Source organism: Borostomias antarcticus (assembly GCF_949987555.1).
Source record: "Borostomias antarcticus genome assembly, chromosome: 5".
Lineage (NCBI taxonomy): Eukaryota > Metazoa > Chordata > Actinopteri > Stomiiformes > Stomiidae > Borostomias > Borostomias antarcticus.
Genome location: NC_140238.1, coordinates 5,188,846 through 5,209,487, shown reverse-complemented (window position 1 = coordinate 5,209,487; position 20,642 = coordinate 5,188,846). Strand labels below are relative to the sequence as shown.

At 48.3% G+C, this 20,642-nt stretch overlaps 1 protein-coding gene across 1 annotated transcript in view; it reads left to right on the top strand.

Moving 5' to 3' along the window:
* prkd3 (protein kinase D3) overlaps positions 1–20,642 on the top strand; it is a gene marked incomplete at both ends in the record, with an annotated part of 42,474 nt that overhangs the window by 15,664 nt on the left and 6,168 nt on the right. The window contains 9 exons of the mRNA XM_084438761.1: positions 7,279–7,417; positions 12,089–12,220; positions 13,226–13,383; positions 14,466–14,655; positions 14,843–14,920; positions 15,275–15,452; positions 15,827–15,950; positions 16,529–16,606; positions 20,273–20,549. Of these exons, the coding sequence (XP_084294887.1) occupies positions 7,279–7,417; positions 12,089–12,220; positions 13,226–13,383; positions 14,466–14,655; positions 14,843–14,920; positions 15,275–15,452; positions 15,827–15,950; positions 16,529–16,606; positions 20,273–20,549 (1,354 nt within the window). The remainder of the gene's footprint in view (positions 1–7,278; positions 7,418–12,088; positions 12,221–13,225; positions 13,384–14,465; positions 14,656–14,842; positions 14,921–15,274; positions 15,453–15,826; positions 15,951–16,528; positions 16,607–20,272; positions 20,550–20,642) is intronic.

Genomic DNA, 20,642 nt, shown 5'->3' with positions numbered 1-20,642 from the left:
TCCATCCATCCATCCATCCATCCATCCATCCATCCATCCATCCATCCATCCATCCATCCATCCATCCATCCATCCATCCATCCATCCATCCATCCATCCATCTATATATATATATATATATATATATATATATATATATATATATATATATATATATATAAACCTTGAACCTTGGATAGTAGCACAACCATACTGTAACTTCTCAAGCCTTCTGGTCTGGGGGGTCGAAGGGTTCTGTGATCCAGCGTTGATAAACAATTGCAGGCCCATCTAAGAAAGACATCATTTACGGGAGATAGAGGCACCTTGTTTCACACTGAAAGTCTTGTGATGTGTTCCTATATCTCCCAACCCCTAGTCTGGCGTTGTAGCTCACTACCTTGGCGAAGCCACAGCGCTAGTGTGCTATGGATAGGAGTGCGTGCCGTTGTATGAAGACGAATGCTATGGTCTCCATTTGCGAAATGATTGTGGTCCTTCATGTTTACTGTAGATGATCAGGGTATACAGATTTGTGAATTCCAGGCTTGAACTTCCTTTGAGAAATACAATAACGACAAAGTGTGAAGTAACTCCATATGTACAGTATCTGTTCTCTTTTATTCCTTTCCCAGTAAGTCATAGCACACACACACACACACATTTGAATAATCTATTTCCACATAAATAGAAATACAAAGGACATAAACCCTAACAATGCCATCAGACATTAGAAGTCAGTCAGTTACATAAGTACCTAGTTAGCAGTCACGTTGTTACAGACAGTACACACACACACACAGACACACACACACACACACACACACTCACTTGGTGAATCACGGTTCTGTCACAGTGTTGTGGTGTTGGTCAACGCAGCCTGTTTAGCAGAAGCTGTCCATCACAGAGGGGCAGCTGGCTCGGCTCCAGCCTCATAAAGGTGTCAGGCGGCTGGGGTCAGTCAGCATCCCTTCCTCTCTCTAATCATGTGCTCATGTGTCAGAGCCCTCCGCTCCCACACTGACCCTGCTTCCCCCGCTACCACCCACCGACCCTGCTTCCCCCGCTACCACCCACCTCTCTCCGTGATGACCGGTACCCCTCCCACCTCCGTGTCACCACAAACACCCACACACACGCGCGCACACACACACACACACACACACACACGATATTTTTTAGGGCTTTTCAGCTTTAATGGGATAGGACAGTTGAGAGAGACAGGAAACGTGGGAGAGAGAGAGGGGAGGACATGCGGCACAGGACCCGAGCCGGGAATCGAACCCGAGTCCGCCGCGCAAAGGACTAGCCTTCATATGGGGCGCGCCTTACCCGGTGAGCTACCGGGGCGCCCACACACACACGCACGCACGCACGCACGCACACACACACACACACCATCACAGATTTGCTTTTCACGGTCAAAAGAGAAATGAAATCTCCTTTCTGTGTGACAAACTGCAGACGTTTCCCATTCAAAACAGATCAGTCGTGTCGAGAGAAGTCGAAGTTCCATGTCTGTTTCAAGCCTATTTGCTTTTGGCTCTCAATGAAATGGGCCCATATTTCACATCTGCCCCCTGCCTCTCTCTCCTCTCCCGCTAACAGGATTTAGCATATCAATGGCAGATTAGTCAGTTTAACAAAAGCTTATACTGCTGCAAAGCCCTTTTCCACTCTGCCTTCAAGCCTGATGCCTGGACCTCACACACAGATTGGCCATGCCGATGTCTTTGGAGTGCGTGTGTGGTCGAGCTGGGCCTCTTTGTGCTACGGTGGGACCGAACGGCCGTGTGTGAAGCTAGACCCACTGTCTGACGATGACAAAGGAGGTGTTGCTTAGTCACTCACTGTGGGCCTGGGAGCCCGGCTGTGTGTGTGTGTGTGTGTGTGTGTGTGTGTGCGTGTGTGTGTGTGTGTGTGTGTGAGTGTGCGTGTGTGTGTGTGTGTGTGTGTGTGTGTGTGTGTGTGTGTGTGTGTGCGCGTGCGTGCGTGCGTGTGAGAGAGAGACTTGTGAAAACAGGGAGAGGTTCCAGTCTGTATCTGTTTCTCTGCATGTGTGTGTGTTTTGTCGCCGCCTGTCTGGGTGTCTGCCTGACTTTTAATTTGAGAGTAATTTATATCGTGTGACAGCACAACGACTGGAGCTTGCCAGTGCTTGTCCAGTATGCTGTTATGGTCTTCTCCCCCATTGTCAGTGTGTGAAGCACATCACAGGGCTTTGTGAGGCCGTTCCAAGAAAAAATCGCCTTCTCAGCATTCACTCTATCAAAGCCGTCAATTCCACAACTACAATTGTCTCCAAATCATCCACATTTTCCATGACTCAGCTGTGGACCAATCATCAGATGATTCCTCACCCAGTCACCTCGTTTCGTTTCCAAATGAAACACTACTATGGTATGGTTCACAGGCCGGTTTGCAGCTTCTACGAGCTTGCGGATATTGTTTGGAGAAGAGCAGAGGCCCCCATCCTGGTCCTCTCCCTGACTCAGGCCGTCCTGCGCTACAGCTGCTCCTGTGCTGGAATAGGAACCATGTGTGGTGGAAAGTGTTGCAGTGGGGTGCCAACAGGAGGTGACTCCAGCCAGCCAGGTCTGGTGCAGGTCTGGTGCATGGTGAGGGAAGGTCTGAGTGTGTGAGTGTGCATGCGTGTGTTTGTGCATGTGCGTGCGAGTGTGTGTGTGCATGTACGTGCGAGTGTGTCTGTGTGTGTGTGTGTGTGTGTGTGTGTGTGTGTGTACCGGGAGAGCAGGCATGTCAGACGGATGGAGGAAAACCTTGTTGTGACTTTTCACTCCGGGATCAGGAAGGATGTCCTCTCAGTACAGTGGAGCAGAGAGAGTAATTTACCATTAATCACTTCAAAGTGTGACAGGGTGCTAGGATGTGTGTGCGTGTGTGTGTGTGTGTGTGTGTGTAACGCAGCAGGGGTTTGTTTTGGAAAGGTTCCATTTCGAGGCACGTGTCCTTGATAAGTGTGTGTAGACTGTGTTGTGTGTGTTTAAGCATTTTATTCTACTACAATTTTGAATACAGTTAAACAGCATGGTAGGAGCTATCATAAGATACAGCTATCTGGTGAGCTGTCCTCAGTCTCACACCCCCTCTCAGCAACTTTTCTTCTTACACACATGCACACACACACACACACACACACACACACACAGGAGCTTCTCTGTGTCCGGAATCTTATCTCTGTAGTTCCCAACAATCCTTGCTCTCGACATTAAGTCTTATCTCAGCAACATGGGAGCAGGAGTGCAGAACCTAACAATGGGGTCATTGTTGTGTGTGTGCGTGTGTGTGTAAATATATGTGTGTGGGTGTGTACCTCCAGTTGGCCTGTCCCTGACTCCCTGTCATCAGTCCCACAGGGCACCACCCTAACTCCCAGTCCCAGACTGAGTCGTTCACCTCACCACCCTAACTCCCAGTCCCAGACTGAGTCGTTCACCTCACCACCCTAACTCCCAGTCCCAGACTGAGTCGGCCTGTCACCTCCCCGTCCCAGCAGTCCTCTTAGTGGGACCAGTGTCCCCCTAGACTAGGACCCTGCTGGCCAGCCAGCAGTGCTGTTGACACAGTTACATAAGGCCACATAACAGAGCCTTTCATGTCTATTACGTACTAGGGACAAGAGAGGCCTTTTTAGACACAGGCCTGGTTTATCAGCGTTGTTTATGAGAGTGGGTCATTTACTGGTCTTCTAGGATCTACTGACTGCAGCTGTTTGTTAAGGGTGAGAACCGGTTTCTTTGGAATACAGTGGAGCTATTGAACGGTCCGCACGAAGTTGTTTTAATGGGGAGTGAATATTTGAAGTGCTGCAAAAATATGGCAGTAAGATTTGTCATTTTGCCCTCTGAGCTGAGAGAGAAAACATGTGAGCTGGTTTGATTCGGTCACGCACACATGCCTCCAACACACGCGCGCGCACACGCACACACACAAACACTATACACACACACACACACACACACACTATACACACACACATGCGCGCACACACACGCACACACACACGCGCGCACACACACATGCACACACACACACACCCCTTTCCTGCTGTCAGTCTGTGTCCAGGGTTCAGCAACTCTGGGCGGAGGTGGGGGGGGGGGGGTTAGGGGCTCCAGGTGTCCCCGTCACCCTACCCAGTACCGATGCCAGCCTCCGTGCCCGTGGGTCTCTTTGGCCATGATGTTGAAGCTGGCATTGTTCCGCGGGCATTGTGTGTGCGTGACCCTGACAGGGGAAACAGCTGCGATAGGTGGACCTTCCATTATGCTCACTTGGCAGAGCCACAGAGAGACCAGACTCAGCCCTGTGTGTGTGTGTGTGTGTGTGTGTGTGTGTGTGTGTGTGTGTGTGTGTCCGCGTTCATCCACATGTGCGTGTGCGTCTGTGTGTGGGTGTGTGTGTGTGTCTGCGTTCATCCACATGTGCGTCTGTGTGTGTTTGTGTGTGTGTAGCTAGATCTATACGATGCCCCCCCCCCCCAACCCTCCCCCAGGATGACCCCCCTACCATCCATCTCTCCTCTCCTCTGTCACTCCGTCTTCCTCCCTGTCAGCTCCCATCAACCCCTCCGCACGTCTGGTCCCATATCAAACGCTGGAGATCATCAGCAGGGAGCACATGCTCTGCCTTGGCTCACTGTAGGGAAAACACACACACTCACACTCCATCACACACACCCACACACACACACACTCACTCCATCCACGAGCGCACAGGAAGATGAGAGGAGTGAAGAGAGGGATGCCGCGCCAGGCATAGAGAGCGGGCATGGTTTTCCTGTCAGGCAGCTGGCATCACCTCCCCTGTGACGGGGAGGGAAAGAAGGACCCGTGTGATAAACGATATGAAGTCTCTAATGATGTCAGTTCCGCACAGATCCGATTTTGTTTTTTCGGAATGAGGATTTAGATTTTTGTTCGGAGTTGGTGTTTTTTCTTGGCTACGCGTGCCTTTTTGGGTTCAGTGTGAATATAGGATGCTTTGGGTAAATTGTTTTGTGTGTGTGTGTGCGTGTGAGTGTGTGCATGTGTGGGTGTGTGTGTAACCTAACCTGCTTCTTGACGTGATCCGTAGGTCTCCCAACAGGAAGTGACTCTGTTCACTTCCTGGCTGCTGATTCTCCTTTCAGGATGTTTATGTCCCACGCACACTCGCACACACACAGGCACGCACACACACACACACACACACACACACACTAGTGTCTGTCTACCGTTCATTACCTCATCCATTCTCAGCCTCAGCCACAGCCCAACCACACACACTCGCACACACACAGGAACACACACACACACACACACACTAGTGTCTGTACCGTCCATTACCTCATCAAGCCTCAGCCACAGCCTAACCAGAGCGTGACCTGACCGTGGTCTGACCGTGGTCTGACCATGATCTGACCGTGACCTGGGTTGGTGGTAAGATCACAGCTACTGTTGAAGTGCCCTCAGAATGCCTTTCTCTCTCTCTCTCACACACACACACACACACACACAAACACATACACACACACACACACACACACACACACACACACACACACACACACACACACACACACACACACTACAGTAGCATCTGTCTACTGGTCCACAACCTCATAACCAGCCCAAGCTCCAGCCATGACCTGACCCTGGCCTGGTGGTACTGTAACATCACAGCTACAACATCAGAACCGTAGCTGTTGAACTGACCACAGAGACCTCTGCCTCTCTCCACATCACTGGCCTGGGCTCCGTTTCCCCCCATTATAAAATGGGTGGCTGTTACTGCACTACGGGTTACTTCATGGCTTTCTGTTCAACTTGTAACTTCAACATGACATTAATATTTCTTGAATATCTCTCCTATCTTGAATATGATCATGATAATGATGATTAACTAGAGTTACAAAGGGTCATTATTGAATACAGGTGTTGTGGATATTTGGCTGTTAAGAGTTTGGCATGGATGTTATGGCTATTTCATTGGAAATAGTTTTAGTGGAGACAGCTTGTGCCCTGGGAGAATTTCATAATCTAGTCCTCCTAGCCAACTTGTATTACAGTGTCGGAAAAGGTGTCGTATTCTCTTGACTGTCTGTGTCTGTGGTATTTCCTCACACTTGTTTCTGTGCATTCCTCTACGGGGTGTAGGAGGCTGTGAACGTGAGCTCTTTTCCTGAGCGAGTGTGTTTTGAATTCTCTCCCATCCTCCACGTTGACTGGTGACGCAAGCCTGGAAGTGGCTGTTAATGGGAGCAGGAGCGTGTGTTAGTCATTGTGAGAGAGGGTGACTTAAACAGCTGTCCTTTACACTCTCTCTCTCTCTCTCTGCCTCTCTCTCTGCCTCTCTCTCTCTGCTTCTCTCTCTGCCTCTCTCTCTCTCTGCCTCTCTCTCTCTCTGCCTCTCTCTCTATCTCTCTCTCTCTCTCTGCCCCTCTCTCTCTCTCTGCCTCTCTCTCTCTGCCTCTCTCTCTCTGCCTTTCTCTCTCTCTGCCTTTCTCTCTCTCTGCCTTTCTCTCTCTCTGCCTCTCTCTCTCTCTGCCTTTCTCTCTCTCTGCCTTTCTCTCTCTGCCTCTCTCTCTTTGCCTCTCTCTCTCTGCCTTTCTCTCTCTCTGCCTCTCTCTCTCTCTCTGTCCGTCTCTCTCTGCCTCTCTCTCTGCCTCTCTCTCTCTGCCTCTCTCTCTCTGCCTTTCTCTCTCTGCCTCTCTCTCTCTCTGCCTCTCTCTCTCTCTCTGCCCCTCTCTCTGCCCTTCTCTCTCTCTGCCTCTCTCTCTCTCTGCCTCTCTCTCTGCTTCTCTCTCTCTGCCTCTCTCTCTCTGCCCCTCTCTCTCTCTGCCTCTCTCTCTCTGCCCCTCTCTCTCTCTGCCTCTCTCTCTGCCTTTCTCTCTCTGCTGATATCATAGCATTTTGTGGACAAACGCATTTTAAGGTACACCAAACGTACAATCTTAAAATCTGATGACAGAAATAGTTCACACATAGATAAAGGTACCTATTAAATCTGATTATTTATTATATACAGAAATAGTTCACACAGATTCTGATAATAAAATGCAAATATGAAAAACCGGCGTTTAACTGGCTTTGGAAGCAAACTCTTCACATTTTTGCTCATCAGAGGACGACTCACCACCACAGATTAGTACCACTTGGCTTGTGCAGTATAACTACCACTAGAAACGAGGATAGCAACGTGAAATAAACTGGATCTGATGGGGCTCCAGTGGGTTCTGGACATCCCTCCCCATATTCTCACGGTCATCTTCGTCCTTCTCTCCCTCCTCTTCCTCCCCAGTTCCCGGAGTGCGGCTTCTTCGGCATGTACGACAAGATCCTGCTCTTCCGCCATGACCTGAACTCTGAGAACATCCTCCAGAGGCTGACGTCAGCGGAGGACATCCATGAAGGAGACCTGATCGAGGTGGTCCTCTCTGGTGAGCACTGCATGCTGGGTATTCTCAGGCCAGTTTGCTACATCAGATTTTGGGGAATTTCTAGATTTTTGGTTTCTCCCCCCCCCCCCGATGTAAATAACAATTGAAGCTGTGATTTTCACTGTTATTTTCAATTTATTTAGATGCGACCAATGCTTTTTTGTAGTTTAAATGTGTCTGAGGGAGAGCAGCTTATTTTACTCCACAGTCAAATCAGTTTTGTCAGCCTGTCTCCTGTTCACCTTTCTGCTAGTGACACAGGTGGTTCGTTTCCCCAGTCATTTCCTGTCACACATGGTTCAGCTTCCTGTTGAAGGCTAAGTCTGACCCATTCTGGCTATTACATCAGTCAGTTCTGTTCTGCCCCATCTGTCTTCATGTGGAGGAACATGACACCACCTGTTCTGGATATCCCCCCACCCCCCCTCTCGGTCCCCGGGGGTGAGAGCATTGTCAGCTTGATCTCAGACAGGATCTCAGGGTGTTACAGTTAACGTGTCTCTGGGGTCATGTGGTCAGGAGACCGCTGGTTTCCTTCTCCCTTCCTCCCTCTCTCTCTCTCTCTCTCTCTCTCTCTCTCTCTCTCTCTCTCTCTCTCTCTCTCTCTCTCTCTCTCTGTGTCTATGTGTCTCTTTTCGCTCCATGTCTCCTCTGTTTCTTCTGGCTTGTTCTCTTTCTCTCTCTGCTCCCGCCCCGCGCCACATCGTACAGGTGCTCGCCTTACTGACTCAACACCTGGAGCAACGTGGCGTCCCACGGCGCTTTAGAGAGACGCAAACCCCTCAAACCCACTCTGTCTGCTTCCCCCCACACTCCTACATCTGGCCGGGGGCTTAACGTGTCAAACTGACGCAGCGCAAGCTGTGAATCTCTCCTGCACTTTTCAGAACCTCAACCGGCTCAGAAAAATATTATAGCGTCTAATCCCACACTTTGTCTTCTGTCAACTTTGAATTTACTTTGGTCTCTGGTCCACCCCCTCACCCCCCCCCCCCTCCCCTTCCAAACCTGTTGTTGAGTTTTGCGGCCTGTGTGAGAGAGAGAAAAACAGCCCAGTGGGCTGGTCCGATCCTGAGAGGGGGAGGAGAGAGCAGCGTTTTCTTGGCGCAGGGCTCAAAGGCGAGTGCTTGTTTTCTCTGCAGTAAGTGATTGTAGTGGACCCGCTGAAAGTAAACAGTCTCTGTGTGTGGAGGCGGAGGTGGGGCTGGGGGGGGTGGGGGGGTGGTGGTGGTGGGGGGGAGTTTGGGGCTCGGGGCTGGATAGGACCTTCTCTACTGGGGGGTCTGAGGAGATGAGATGGCTTCTTGCACTGTGTCCTTCTCCCTGTTTTCGTACACTCACTTTCCCAGAATTCACGCCCTGTTGAGGAGTATTCTCGACAATCAGAATCAGAGTTTGTTTGTTGCCACGTCGTTTTTCAACATACTAAGAATTTGCTTCGGTCAATGGTGCACAACGTGGAGACAGCGCTGGACCGGGGGCTGAGATGAGACGGGACAGTGCAAAGACAGGACCGTGCAAAGAGCAGTACCATATACCAACGCATAACAATTGTTTTTATTGTTTTAAACCGATATTTAACAGCGCTGTTTTTTTTTTTTTCTCTCGAAAGAAACTAGAAATGTAGAACTGCTTCACATCTTAGCACACATGGATGCTCTAAGCAAACAGACAAAACATCGATTTCTGTCTCTTTTGCTCATGGAAAAAACACTTAATTCGCTAAATTTTTCTGTGGTGCTTGATGCTAAATATCTGAACAACCGTTTCATGAAGTCCAGAACGTTAATAGTGGGCCAGTTGTTTGGCCAGTGTGTTTGGGAAGGACCATGAATGCCCTCTTTCACATCGTTGTTCCAGGGAGTTATGCACAGTTTGATGGCATGTGACTTTCATGAGTTCTTTCTCTCTTTTGAAGTCATACCCAAAATGTGCCCTTGCCCAACAGCCCTCAGATTCGCCTGAATTTGAGAAATTCTGTCTCTCCCATTTTTGTTCTCGAAATGTTGAAGGGCGTGTCGTGTGTGTGTTCTTGTTTACTGTCGTTAAGTGGTACAGAAGGAAAATAAAAAATGTACTGTGACACAAGCCATAATACAATCCACAGCAATTTTTGATTTGTGGTGGTGGTAGCGAACATGAAGAAGAGACACATTTCTTCAGAGGAGGGAGCGCTAGTTTTCACAGCTCCTTCCAACAGCAGTCGGTTTATAGGGAACTAAATCCGAACTATTTAATTTTGTGTCTGCCTTGTTATCGACCATCTCATTTCATTACAAACCTTTATTCATACTCGTAAAGCACTGAGATTTCCCTCATTTACAGAGTTGACGAGTTCACACAAATAACAACAGAACAAATACAATATACAATAATAATAATAATAATAATAATAATAATAATTAAAAACAGTTACAGGTCAAAGTACAAATGTAAAGAGCCATGGATTTAAACTCTGTGACTGAAGGAAATACCTCAAGCTTTAGTCTGTTGTAAAGTATTCCAGGTATAAGGAGGGAGCATCATAGGAAAAAGCAGCTCTACCAAGTTCAGAATGCACTCGAGGAACCCTAAAAACAAGCCGATCTATGGACCTCCATCTAAGACTGTGAACGTACACCCCTCTCTCTCCATCTCTTTGTTCTCTCTCTATCTCTTTGTTCTCTCTCTATCTCTCTGTTCTCTCTCTATCTCTCTCCTCTCCGTTGCCGTGGTCTCACCGGTAGAATGTAGTAAAGTGGATTTTGTTGCCTAATTGGATATATGTCACATTTGTTGTTCGGGCCTGTGTCTTGTCATGGCAACAGCTGTTGAGAATGTTCCTTACATGGTGGGAGATGATGAAGACCAGTAAACAGAACACACTTGCTTGCACGCAGGCATGCACTCACACACACACACACACACACACACACATACACACACACACACACACATACAGTATGCAAGTCCATGGCCACACACTCACCCACACACGCTTGCACACATAAACACACACACACACACACACACATACAAACACACACACACACACACACACACACACACATACAGTATGCAAGTCCATGGCCACACACTCACCCACACACGCTTGCACACATAAACACACACACACACACACACATACACACACACACACACACACACGCACTGACATCATCATCACAACCAGGCTTTCCAACGAAATGTGAGTGTCGAATTTAATGGTTGTTAACCCTTGTAACCCTTGTTGGTTCAGCGTTCAAACCGCATGCGGAAGGACTGTGAGATCAGGCGGTGAGAGTAGGACCTGCATCCCCCTGCCAACACTTCCTTATGGGGGCTGCAATCACCCAGGTTGGGTAGCAATCTCTTAGGCCGTGGTCCCGTATCCTGCATGACTCACAACCCATGATGAACCGAGCACTCCCGTCCAAGAATGAGCGCTGAGAGCCCCTGACACTCAAACCCAGATAGCAGATGGTGTGGTGCATCCTGGGTAATTAGGCCGCAGTCACGATGCTGTTTGAAATCAATGAAAAAAGGTGTAGAGTGTATGAATGTAGTGTACAAAGCACTGCATTGTGGTTCTGATTGAATCGTAAGCCATGGACTGGATTGCCTGAAGGGTCGAAATGTTTAAATACTTCAGCTATACCTACCTGTATATGACCTGATTCTGTGTGCCTTGTGTGCCTTGACTGTATCCTGTTGTACTAAAATCACTCTGACGAACAGGTGACTGTGGTGATTTGCAGTGCATACAGTAACATTGCTTGGTGGCACCCCCTACTTAAAGGATGCTGCTATAGCACTTAGACCTAGTCAGACAAATAATTTACAGTGTTCAAAGGAGAGAAGCTATTTCCTGTTCCATACATTGTTTTCATATTCATACAAAAAAGAATATGAATACATTCCATTTACATTACATTACAGTCATTTAGCAGACGCTTTTATCCAAAGCGACTTACAATAATTGCATTTAACGTAGGTATTCAGTGTACTACTACTCACTAGAGCTCACAAGTGCATCTCCTTTCTAAACAAGTGACTAAGAGGGTAATGTAGCGCTAAAGCCAAAGTGCAAGAGTAGCAAAATATAAAAACAATGTATACACCCTCTATTTCAGCACACAGGTGCAAAACACTTACACTAATTAACCTTTTTTTTCTCCTTCTTTCACTTCTCTCTCTTTTGATGTCATCCGTATCGTAAGTCGCACTGAAATGAAAAAAGCATTCTGTCCCATTTTGGTTCACATAATTGGTCATAGTGTTCACCTATTCATTGATGTATGCCAAAAAAAAAAAAAAAATCTACTTTTGTTGTAATCTTATATCAAAGTATATAATTTCTTACTTCCTGGAAAACGGTAGGTCACGTGCAATGACGACAACAGGTACCTTAGATTTTAGGCCAATAATCTCACGACATCCACCCGTCAATCAACACTATCATTCTATCGAATCTGTCTAAAATTCTTAAAACCCGTCCACTTGTCAATGTTCCAATCAAATTCCTCTAAACATATGTCCCACCCTCATAGCTTGTTTGCGTTGGAAATACATAAAATTACGGAAGTTAGATGATCTCAACGTCCCGTTTCAGTGCGACTTTAATGTCTTTCTTTCAGTTGTGTTGGTTATGTTTTGCTCAGATACATTATGAGCTGTGTATGTGATTCTTAGCTCTAGCCACAGTCGAGGACTTCCAGATTCGGCCCCATGCCCTGCACGTCCACTCCTACAAGGCCCCCACCTTCTGTGACTACTGTGGGGAGATGCTCTGGGGCCTCGTTAGGCAAGGCCTCAAATGTGAAGGTGAGCATACACGTACACACACACGAACATGAACGGACTAACGAGTGACACACACACACACACACACACACACACACATACACACGCACGTACACACACACACACACACACACACACACACACACACACACACACACACACACAAATACATGTGCAACACACCCACACCCACACTCTCTCTCTCCCTCTCTCTCTCTCTCTCTCTCTCTCGATTGAAAGCTAGAGGAGTTGTAGTCCAGCCTGCCTCTGTAGAGTGTGTTTCCTTTGAAGCAGCAACCCTGACTGGAGTGGCTTGGCCTGGGACAACCCTGTTAAATGGAGCCCAGTGTACTCATGCCAAAGCCTGGGACCCGGCCTTCAAAGAGTCCTCAGAGACCATGTGCTTCTCCAGCCCTCTCTGATAGATCCAGTCTGTGAAACACACAGACACACACACACACACACGCACGCACACACATGCGCACACACACATACACACGCACACACACACACTCACACACACGCACACACACACACACACACACACACACGCACGCATGCACACCCACACACACCCACACACTTCCTCAACCTGCCCCAGGGCCAACTAGCACAGGAATGCAACTGGCACTCAGATATAAGTTGAGAGATTTGGACTGGTACTGTAGTTGGGAGAAACGTGACATTTATACAGTACCCACATGGGAATGATAACATTTATAAATGTTCTAATGTTGATCATTAATTAGATAGATTGATACTTTATTGAACCCTGGGGGGAAATTGTCTAACTCAGGTCTGTTCACTTCTGGCTATGTGTATTCTTGTGAAGCATTTAAATCTTTTTCTGCTAAGGCTTTTCACAAGTCAGATCTCAGATATTACATTTGACATGAATGTGAAAGTTTACCAGTAGGGACCTCTAGTGGTCATTCAGGAGAATGAAACGGCCGTGCCATATGGAGCTCCTGTTTCTAGGCTATGATGGTCACTTCTCATTGTGATGCCTGTGCTTCGGACCCCTAGGATGTGGACTGAACTACCACAAGCGCTGTGCCTTCAAGATCCCCAACAACTGTAGCGGGCTGAGGAAGAGACGCCTGTCCAACGTGTCCCTGCCTGGACCCTCCCTCTCCATCCCCCGGCCAATCCCCGCCGAGAATGCCGTGGTCGTCCTGGAGGAGGTACATTCTGATTGGTCAAGAAGACTGGCCTAATAGACTAGACTTTGGCATAATTGTAGTATAATCAGACTATTAAAGGTACAGTAATGACATTAAGACACAGGTGGTTTGCACAATCAGCGCCGTTTTCGTTCATTTGTAGCGTCCCCTGAATGGGGGTTTGCGGTTTTAGCCGTCAGTTTTAGCAGTCAGTTTTAGCGTATTATTTTACGTCCAACATAGGTTATGATTCACTGAGGCTTTAGTTTGCCCTCAGTATAACTACCAGACTGACTTTTCAACTCGGGGCTATTAATACACACGGTATATCAACAGGGTTATGTGTGTCTTGTTTCAAAACATATCGATTGGCTCGGTTTCCTCTTGCAAATCTCCTGGAGAATCATGTGGGAAAAAAACAAAACATCATAGAGACTCAGAAAATGGAATTCCGCCAATTAAACGTCACGATTGGTTTCCAAGCGAGGACCCATGAAATGTTTTTGCGCAAGGCCTGTCGGATGGAATATTCTCCGTTACATCCGGGGCTCATGGAAGGTTCTTGGAAAGGTCCTGGAAATGTCATTAGGCTAACGACATTAAGGCCTGATTTTATTGTGTTATATACAGTATAGTGCAATCTGGAGGTGTACTTTTCCAGACTACCCAATGCTATTTATGGTTTCCAGAATACTCACTTATTACTATTATCTACAGAATCCTTGACAGTTGTTTATATCATTCCACACAGCTTGCCTCACAGCACAGTATTTACCATAGCAGGCCTGTACTGTAGTTAGACTACCCTGGCAATCAGGTAAATAGTGTTGTGTTTGTCTGGGATCACTACTGTATGTGACCCCCCCTCTCTCCATCTCCCCCCCCCCTCCTCTCTCCTCCATTTTCACTTCATCACACCTCCATGTCTCCTTTGCTTCCCTCCCCTATCCACATCTTCTTACTTTCTGCCTACCTCCTTCCTCCTCTCCTCTACCTTCACCATCCCTCTCCTCTCCTCCCTTCTCCTCCCTCTCTCCTCCCTCTCTCCCCCCTCCTGTCCCTTCTCCTCCCCTCCCCTCGCCTCCCTCTCTCCTCTCCGGCAGCGTTCCCACCAGGAGGCGGGGAAGCGGATCCTGTCGTGGAGCGGCAGGCCCATCTGGATGGAGAAGATGGTTCTTGGCCGTGTCAAGGTTCCCCACACCTTCGCCATCCACACCTACACCCGCCCCACCATCTGCCAGTACTGCAAGCGCCTGCTCAAAGGCCTCTTCAGACAGGGGATGCAGTGCAAAGGTGAGTGTGCGTTGGTGTGTGTGCGTGTGTGTGTGTTTTGTGTCTAATCATTCTGTGTCAGTCTCCTTATCTGTCTACTGTACCTCTACTGTACTGCCTCAGTCCCTGTCCAGTTTCTAGAGAGCTGTTACGGAGTGACTGTGCACAGTATGGCTACATTGACTTTGTTTTTGGTGTGTTTGTTTAGATTGCAGATTTAACTGCCATAAGCGCTGTGCATCAAAGGTACCGAGAGACTGCCTGGGTGAAGTTGTCTTCAATGGAGGTAAGTTCTGTTATTGTACGCAATTCATTCTTACTTGTGCTACCGTATACCGGACATCAAAAACATCAAAAGTCTGGGTTCAAGGCGGCTCATCTGTCACATGTACAAAATACGGGTAACATGTCCAATGAAATGGACATGTAAAATGTGTGTGTACAGTATGCATGCTGTCTGTGTGTGGGTTTGTGTACTGTACGTGCGTGTGCGTGCGTGCCTGCAAATGTGTGTGTGTGTGTGTGTGTGTGTGTGTGTGTGTGTGCGTATGTACACAGTATGTACACATGCCATGGTACGTTGTACTCCTGTACATTTAACAAATAAAGCAGCTTGATAGTCCTGCTTGTGTGTCCTCAGAGCCGGCCAGCCCTGGACCGGACTCAGACAGCACCATGGAGGTGGACAGCAGCGACGTGGACAGCGGCCGAGGCCTGGACGACTCTGAGGAACCGTCCACCCCAGAGGACAAGATGTTCTACATGGACTCTCCGTTCCTAGGCAGGGAGAAGGACGAGGAGCCCATCAAGACCATCAGGTAGTGTGCAGATGGACAGGTCACTACACACACACACACACGCGCACATACACACACACACACGTTTGAATTTATTGGAAGGATAGCCCAGTGAGATCTCATTTATGAGGGGGTCCTATGAAACAAATCCAAAATTATAAAGACATACAGAAAACAACATAACATAACATACAACATTACAAATACATAGATACAGACAGCTCACTCACCCTCTCACATCCACACATCCATCCAACTATTGTACAAGGAAATGAGTCACAGTGACTAATAATAAATCAAATTTATGGCTAAGATGGCTTAGTCTAGGGCTCAGATCTTTGGTTTATGAGGTGAACCATTTCTGTGTGTGTGTGTGTGTGTGTGTGTGTGTCCAGCCCCTCCACCAGCAGTAACATTCCTCTGATGAGGGTGGTCCAGTCCATCAAACACACCAAGCGGAGAAGCTCCACGGTAGTGAGAGAGGGCTGGATGGTCCACTACAGCAGCCGAGACAACCTGGTGAGAACCTGGACACACAGCTGCTAGAACAACACTATCAAATCAACAAATGGCCATTCAATAAATATAATTGTAGGGTTAGCGTTAGGGTATCTTATCAGACTTGCTCAGTGAATATTAGTGTGTATTGTGCAGTAGGTGAGTGAGTAATTATGAAGTGTAAAGTACTGCAAGTAAGTTAGTATGTGAGTGAGTGAGTGAGTGAGTGAGTGAGTGAGTGTGTGTGTGTGAGTGTGTGAGTGAGTGAGTGAGTGAGTGTGTGAGTGTGTGAGTGAGTGAGTGAGTGAGTGAGTGAGTGAGTGAGTGTGTGTGTGTGTGTGTGTGTGTGAGTGTGTGAGTGTGTGAGTGAGTGAGTGAGTGAGTGAGTGAGTGAGTGAGTGAGTGAGTGAGTGAGTGAGTGAGTGAGTGAGTGAGTGAGTGAGTGAGTGGGCAGTTGTGAAGTACTGTGAGCTAGTACCCGTGTGAGAGAGCGAGGAACGGAGTGAGTGAAGTGAGTAAAGGTGCTTGTGGTGTGGGGGTGAGACCGTGAGTCATGGAGGACGGTGAAAACATCCCTCCTCTCTGCCTGTCGTACACAGAGGAAGAGGCATTACTGGCGGCTGGACAGCAAGAGCCTGAGTCTGTTCCAGAACGACACCGGAGCCAAGTTCTACAAGGTGAGATAGCCGATCCCTGCATCATCCACCCTGCTAGGCGCTTCGCGTTAGAGTTACTCTCCTCAGACAGACCCAGTTTGAAAACACCAAAACATTAGTATGTTACAGAAAAAAGATAATGTCCAAGTACATATTTTGGGGAAAAAAAGGAAAGATCCGCACTTTCGAATAAGGTGAATGCTTTTTAAAGCATATAGCAGCAGCAGTCAAAAACGAAACGGACGTGTTTCGGACCTACGTCCTTCGTCAGCGTTATAACGCAGCCCATAACGCTGACGAAGGACGTAGGTCCAAAACGCGTCCGTTTCGTTTTTGACTGCTGCTGTTATTGTAAAAAGCATTCATCTTATTCGAGAGTGCGGATCTTTCCTTTTTTGCTGTTGCTTGAGAATCTGCACCCGGCGTGAGTCCAAACTTTGAGAGTTGAGCGCGCCAATCCTCTTTTGTACAAGTACATATTTGTCTCATATCCAAACAGTGCTAAAACTTTTTATTCTTACCACACATTTTGACCACACATGTTATTTTAGCCTTAAATCAACTGACCTTATGGCAGCGATGATATTCGAATAGCGATAGTCATTGGGTGGTTGTAGGTACAGCATGTAAACAGCGTTTCATAGTGGTGTCAATAGGGTTGTGACTAGGCCGTGGGCTGCTGTGTTGCAACTGTAAAAGGGCGCTGTGGTCAGTGAGACACGCTGCAAAAATCCCCCCTAAATGCACACAGAGGTTTCACTCAGCAGCCAAGTAGAAAAGTGAAAGGACTTTTGCTGCTATTTATATCCAGGGACCTGTCGGTATTCTCTGAAATTTCTAAGGGGTTTTGCTGGGTGAACTTCAGGTCTGATTGATTTAGAAATCTCCAAATCTTTCACCAGCCAGTTGTCTGCTGGTTCAGATTCAGATGTCACATGTATATGGTACAGTGTACAATGTACAGTGTACAATGTACAGTGAAATGTTGCTGCCAGCTCTGTGATGTGCTCTGAAAGATTACAAATAATTACAAATTACAGTGTAAGTGGCTGGTTTGGTGACATTGGTGTGTTACAAACCCCAGTGGTTCTAGTGTTAAATGTTACAAAAAGTGGTGAAGCTGCGCCAGTAACTCCAGGGCCTAGGAAATCTCAAAACATCAGGACTGGGTGCGTCGGTATAAAGGAGTAAATGGAAGAACAGAGGGTGTTAAATGAACATTTAATCTAGTGTTAAATGAAAATCGAAAGATAGTTTCCACTGAAACAGATTCTGGCATATCAGAATACATGATCAGCAATCTAGATGATATCAAAATCAGATTATGTCCAATTATAATGGCCCGCTTAAGACAGAATAAACTTCTCTTCTCAAGATTGAATTAAATTGACTCATTGGTTTCATGATGCCTGTTTCTCGACAGCACAGTGAAATGGTGTCATTGGGTTGTTATAAGGTTGTGACTCTAGCTGGGGAGTGTGTGTGTGACCTCTGAACCAGTCATTATCCTGCCACAGCATCTTAATAGGCTGAGTAATTAGACACTAGTGAGACAGCTAGACCTTGTCTTACTAGGTAAAGGCTTCCACATGTGCTCGTGTGTGGGTGTGTGTGTGTGTGTGTGTGTGTGTGTTGTATGTGCTCCTTCATGTCTCCAGCTATTGTAAGTGCTTTACCGTGTGTGTGTGTGTGTGTGTGCGCGTGTGTGTGTGTGCGTGTGTGTGTGGGTGCATGTGTGTGTGTGCTTGCGTGCGTGCGTGTGTGTGTGTGTGTAGGTGAGTGGGCGTTTGATTCCGACACCTCCTCCCTCCAGTTGTGGCTGGTGATGTGACGCAGTGGGCTGGTGTTTATGGCGCCACAGAATTTGACTGACTGTTGTTGTGTGAGATACCACGTTCCCTGTGTGTGTGTGTGTGTGTGTGTGTGTGTGTGCTGTGCACTTGTGTGTGTGTGTATGTGTGGTTGTGTGCCAGAGACATCTAGCTAGAAAAACACATAACCTATGATTTGCATGTTTTTGTAGTTGGAGGTGTACAACTGTCGGGCACACAGTTCCGCGCTGAAGATTTAGTGCACAGTACGTTTCTCCCACAGTAGCTTACCCAGGGAAGTCCAGCCGGTCTCCTGGTGTTAATATGTTGACACACCCTCCATCTCCGTGCCAGTGAGACCATGGAAAGGAAAGCCCGCTCTTTTACACAGCTCCAGGGTGTGTTTAGAGGCAGTTTAACGCGATCATTTATTGTCAACTTGGCACTCTCGTTTTAAAGATGTCGAGGAGGCTAATTGAAGGCTAGCCATTTTGTAAACAGGTTCTGTTTTCAAATCTCATCTGGGCCTTGGTGTTTTTCTGTTTGTTGCGTCGCTGGTATGAGCTAAATATTCAGTTGTGGTGACGTTAGGTTACCTGTCATACGTAGACGTCTATAGACTGATTTAGTCGTAGTTAGTTTAGTTGCTGCAACAGCGTATGCAGTTTAATTCCTAGTATGTGTAAACCATATACCTGGCTAATGAACAGATCTTGTATCTGGTTTCTCTTGGGTGTGTCCCTCTTGTCTCGTCCTCTCGTGGCTCTTGTCCTCTCCCCTCTGAAGCCTCATCCTGATTAGTGGTGGCGGTGTGGCGGTGGAGTCACCAAGTCGCTCGGCATGGCAGCCATCTTCTACATTTGGAAGCCATAAACGGGCTCCTCCTTTGAAGACGAGACCCCTGTACTTGTGGTTTCTTTTCGAGGACCCTTTAATGGGAGTACGGGGGCTTCCTTCTGTCTCTAGTGGATTATCGCCCCACCGCACACACACACACACACACACACAGACGCGCACACACACACTCCCTCCCCTCCCTTGTCAGCCTGCGGAACAGTAGTGGTTGTGTCTCGCTACAGTGTGGCGGGGTGTCGGTGGGGGAGGGGGGGGTAGGGGGGGGGGGCGCTCGCGCTCAGATGAGGCCGCTGGCTCGCCCTGCCTTGTAATCACGACGGCTGTGGCGCTCCGATCACCGCCGGGCCCCCGGTCACATGACACGGGCCCCGCTAACCACAAGCACTTTACCCGATACTCTGCGGTCGAGCTGTGCAGAGAGAGAGAGAGAGAGAGAGAGAAGGGGGGGGGGGGCTCTTTCTCTTCCTGCTTTCTTTGATTTGACAGCGAGAGGCTGGAGGGGGGACTTTTTAAAGTGCGCTCGGACTGCCCCTCCAGACACTGCCGTAAGTCACTGTGAGGGAAGTTAGTCGCTGTGCTGGTGTGGATGTACAGTAGGCCGCGTCACTTGTTCTGGGGCTGTGTGGACTGCGTTGTTTCTGGGACTGCGGAGGTGAGTGTGTACGACACAGAGTAGTTACATGTGTGAAAGGTGCATGCTTTTTGTTATTTTTGGGTGGGGGGGAGCTTTTCTGGGTATGTACGTAAGTATGATTGATTTTGTGAGCGTCGCGCCTCTCTGTGTTTGAATCTGCCGACGGCTGCGGTCGATTCCCTGTCGGGCTTTGCTTTCTCTCTTCCCCTCTCTCTCTCTCTCTCTCTCTCTCCTAGCCTCGCCGTCTCTCTATCGGCGTCCCTCGTTCTTTTCTCTTTCTCTCTTTTCATCTTGCTTTATCTATCTACTCGCGTCGTTCTACAAATTAAAGTCGCGGCACCTGACGTTCCCGACCTTTAACCTCGTTGTCTCCGCCCCTCCCTCCAGGAGATCCCTCTGTCGGAGATCCTCCAGGTGGAGCAGGCCAGGGACTACGGCAGCTTGACCCAGGGCAGTAACCCCCACTGCTTCGAGATCATCACCTCCACTATGGTCTACTACGTGGGCGAGAACAACGGCGGTCACTACCACAGTCCGGCGCTGGCGGCCTCCGGCGTGGGCGTGGAGGTGGCCCAGGGCTGGGAGAAGGCCATCCGGCAGGCCCTGATGCCCGTCACACCCCAGCCCAGCGTAGCGACCGCCGCCGGGCAAGGCAAGGACCACAGTGAGTAGGGAGGGGTGTTGAGGTTGTGGGTTCGATTCCCGCTGGGAGCGTTATGCTGAGAGCACGCTCAGGTCAGAGGTACAGCTGGTGTAT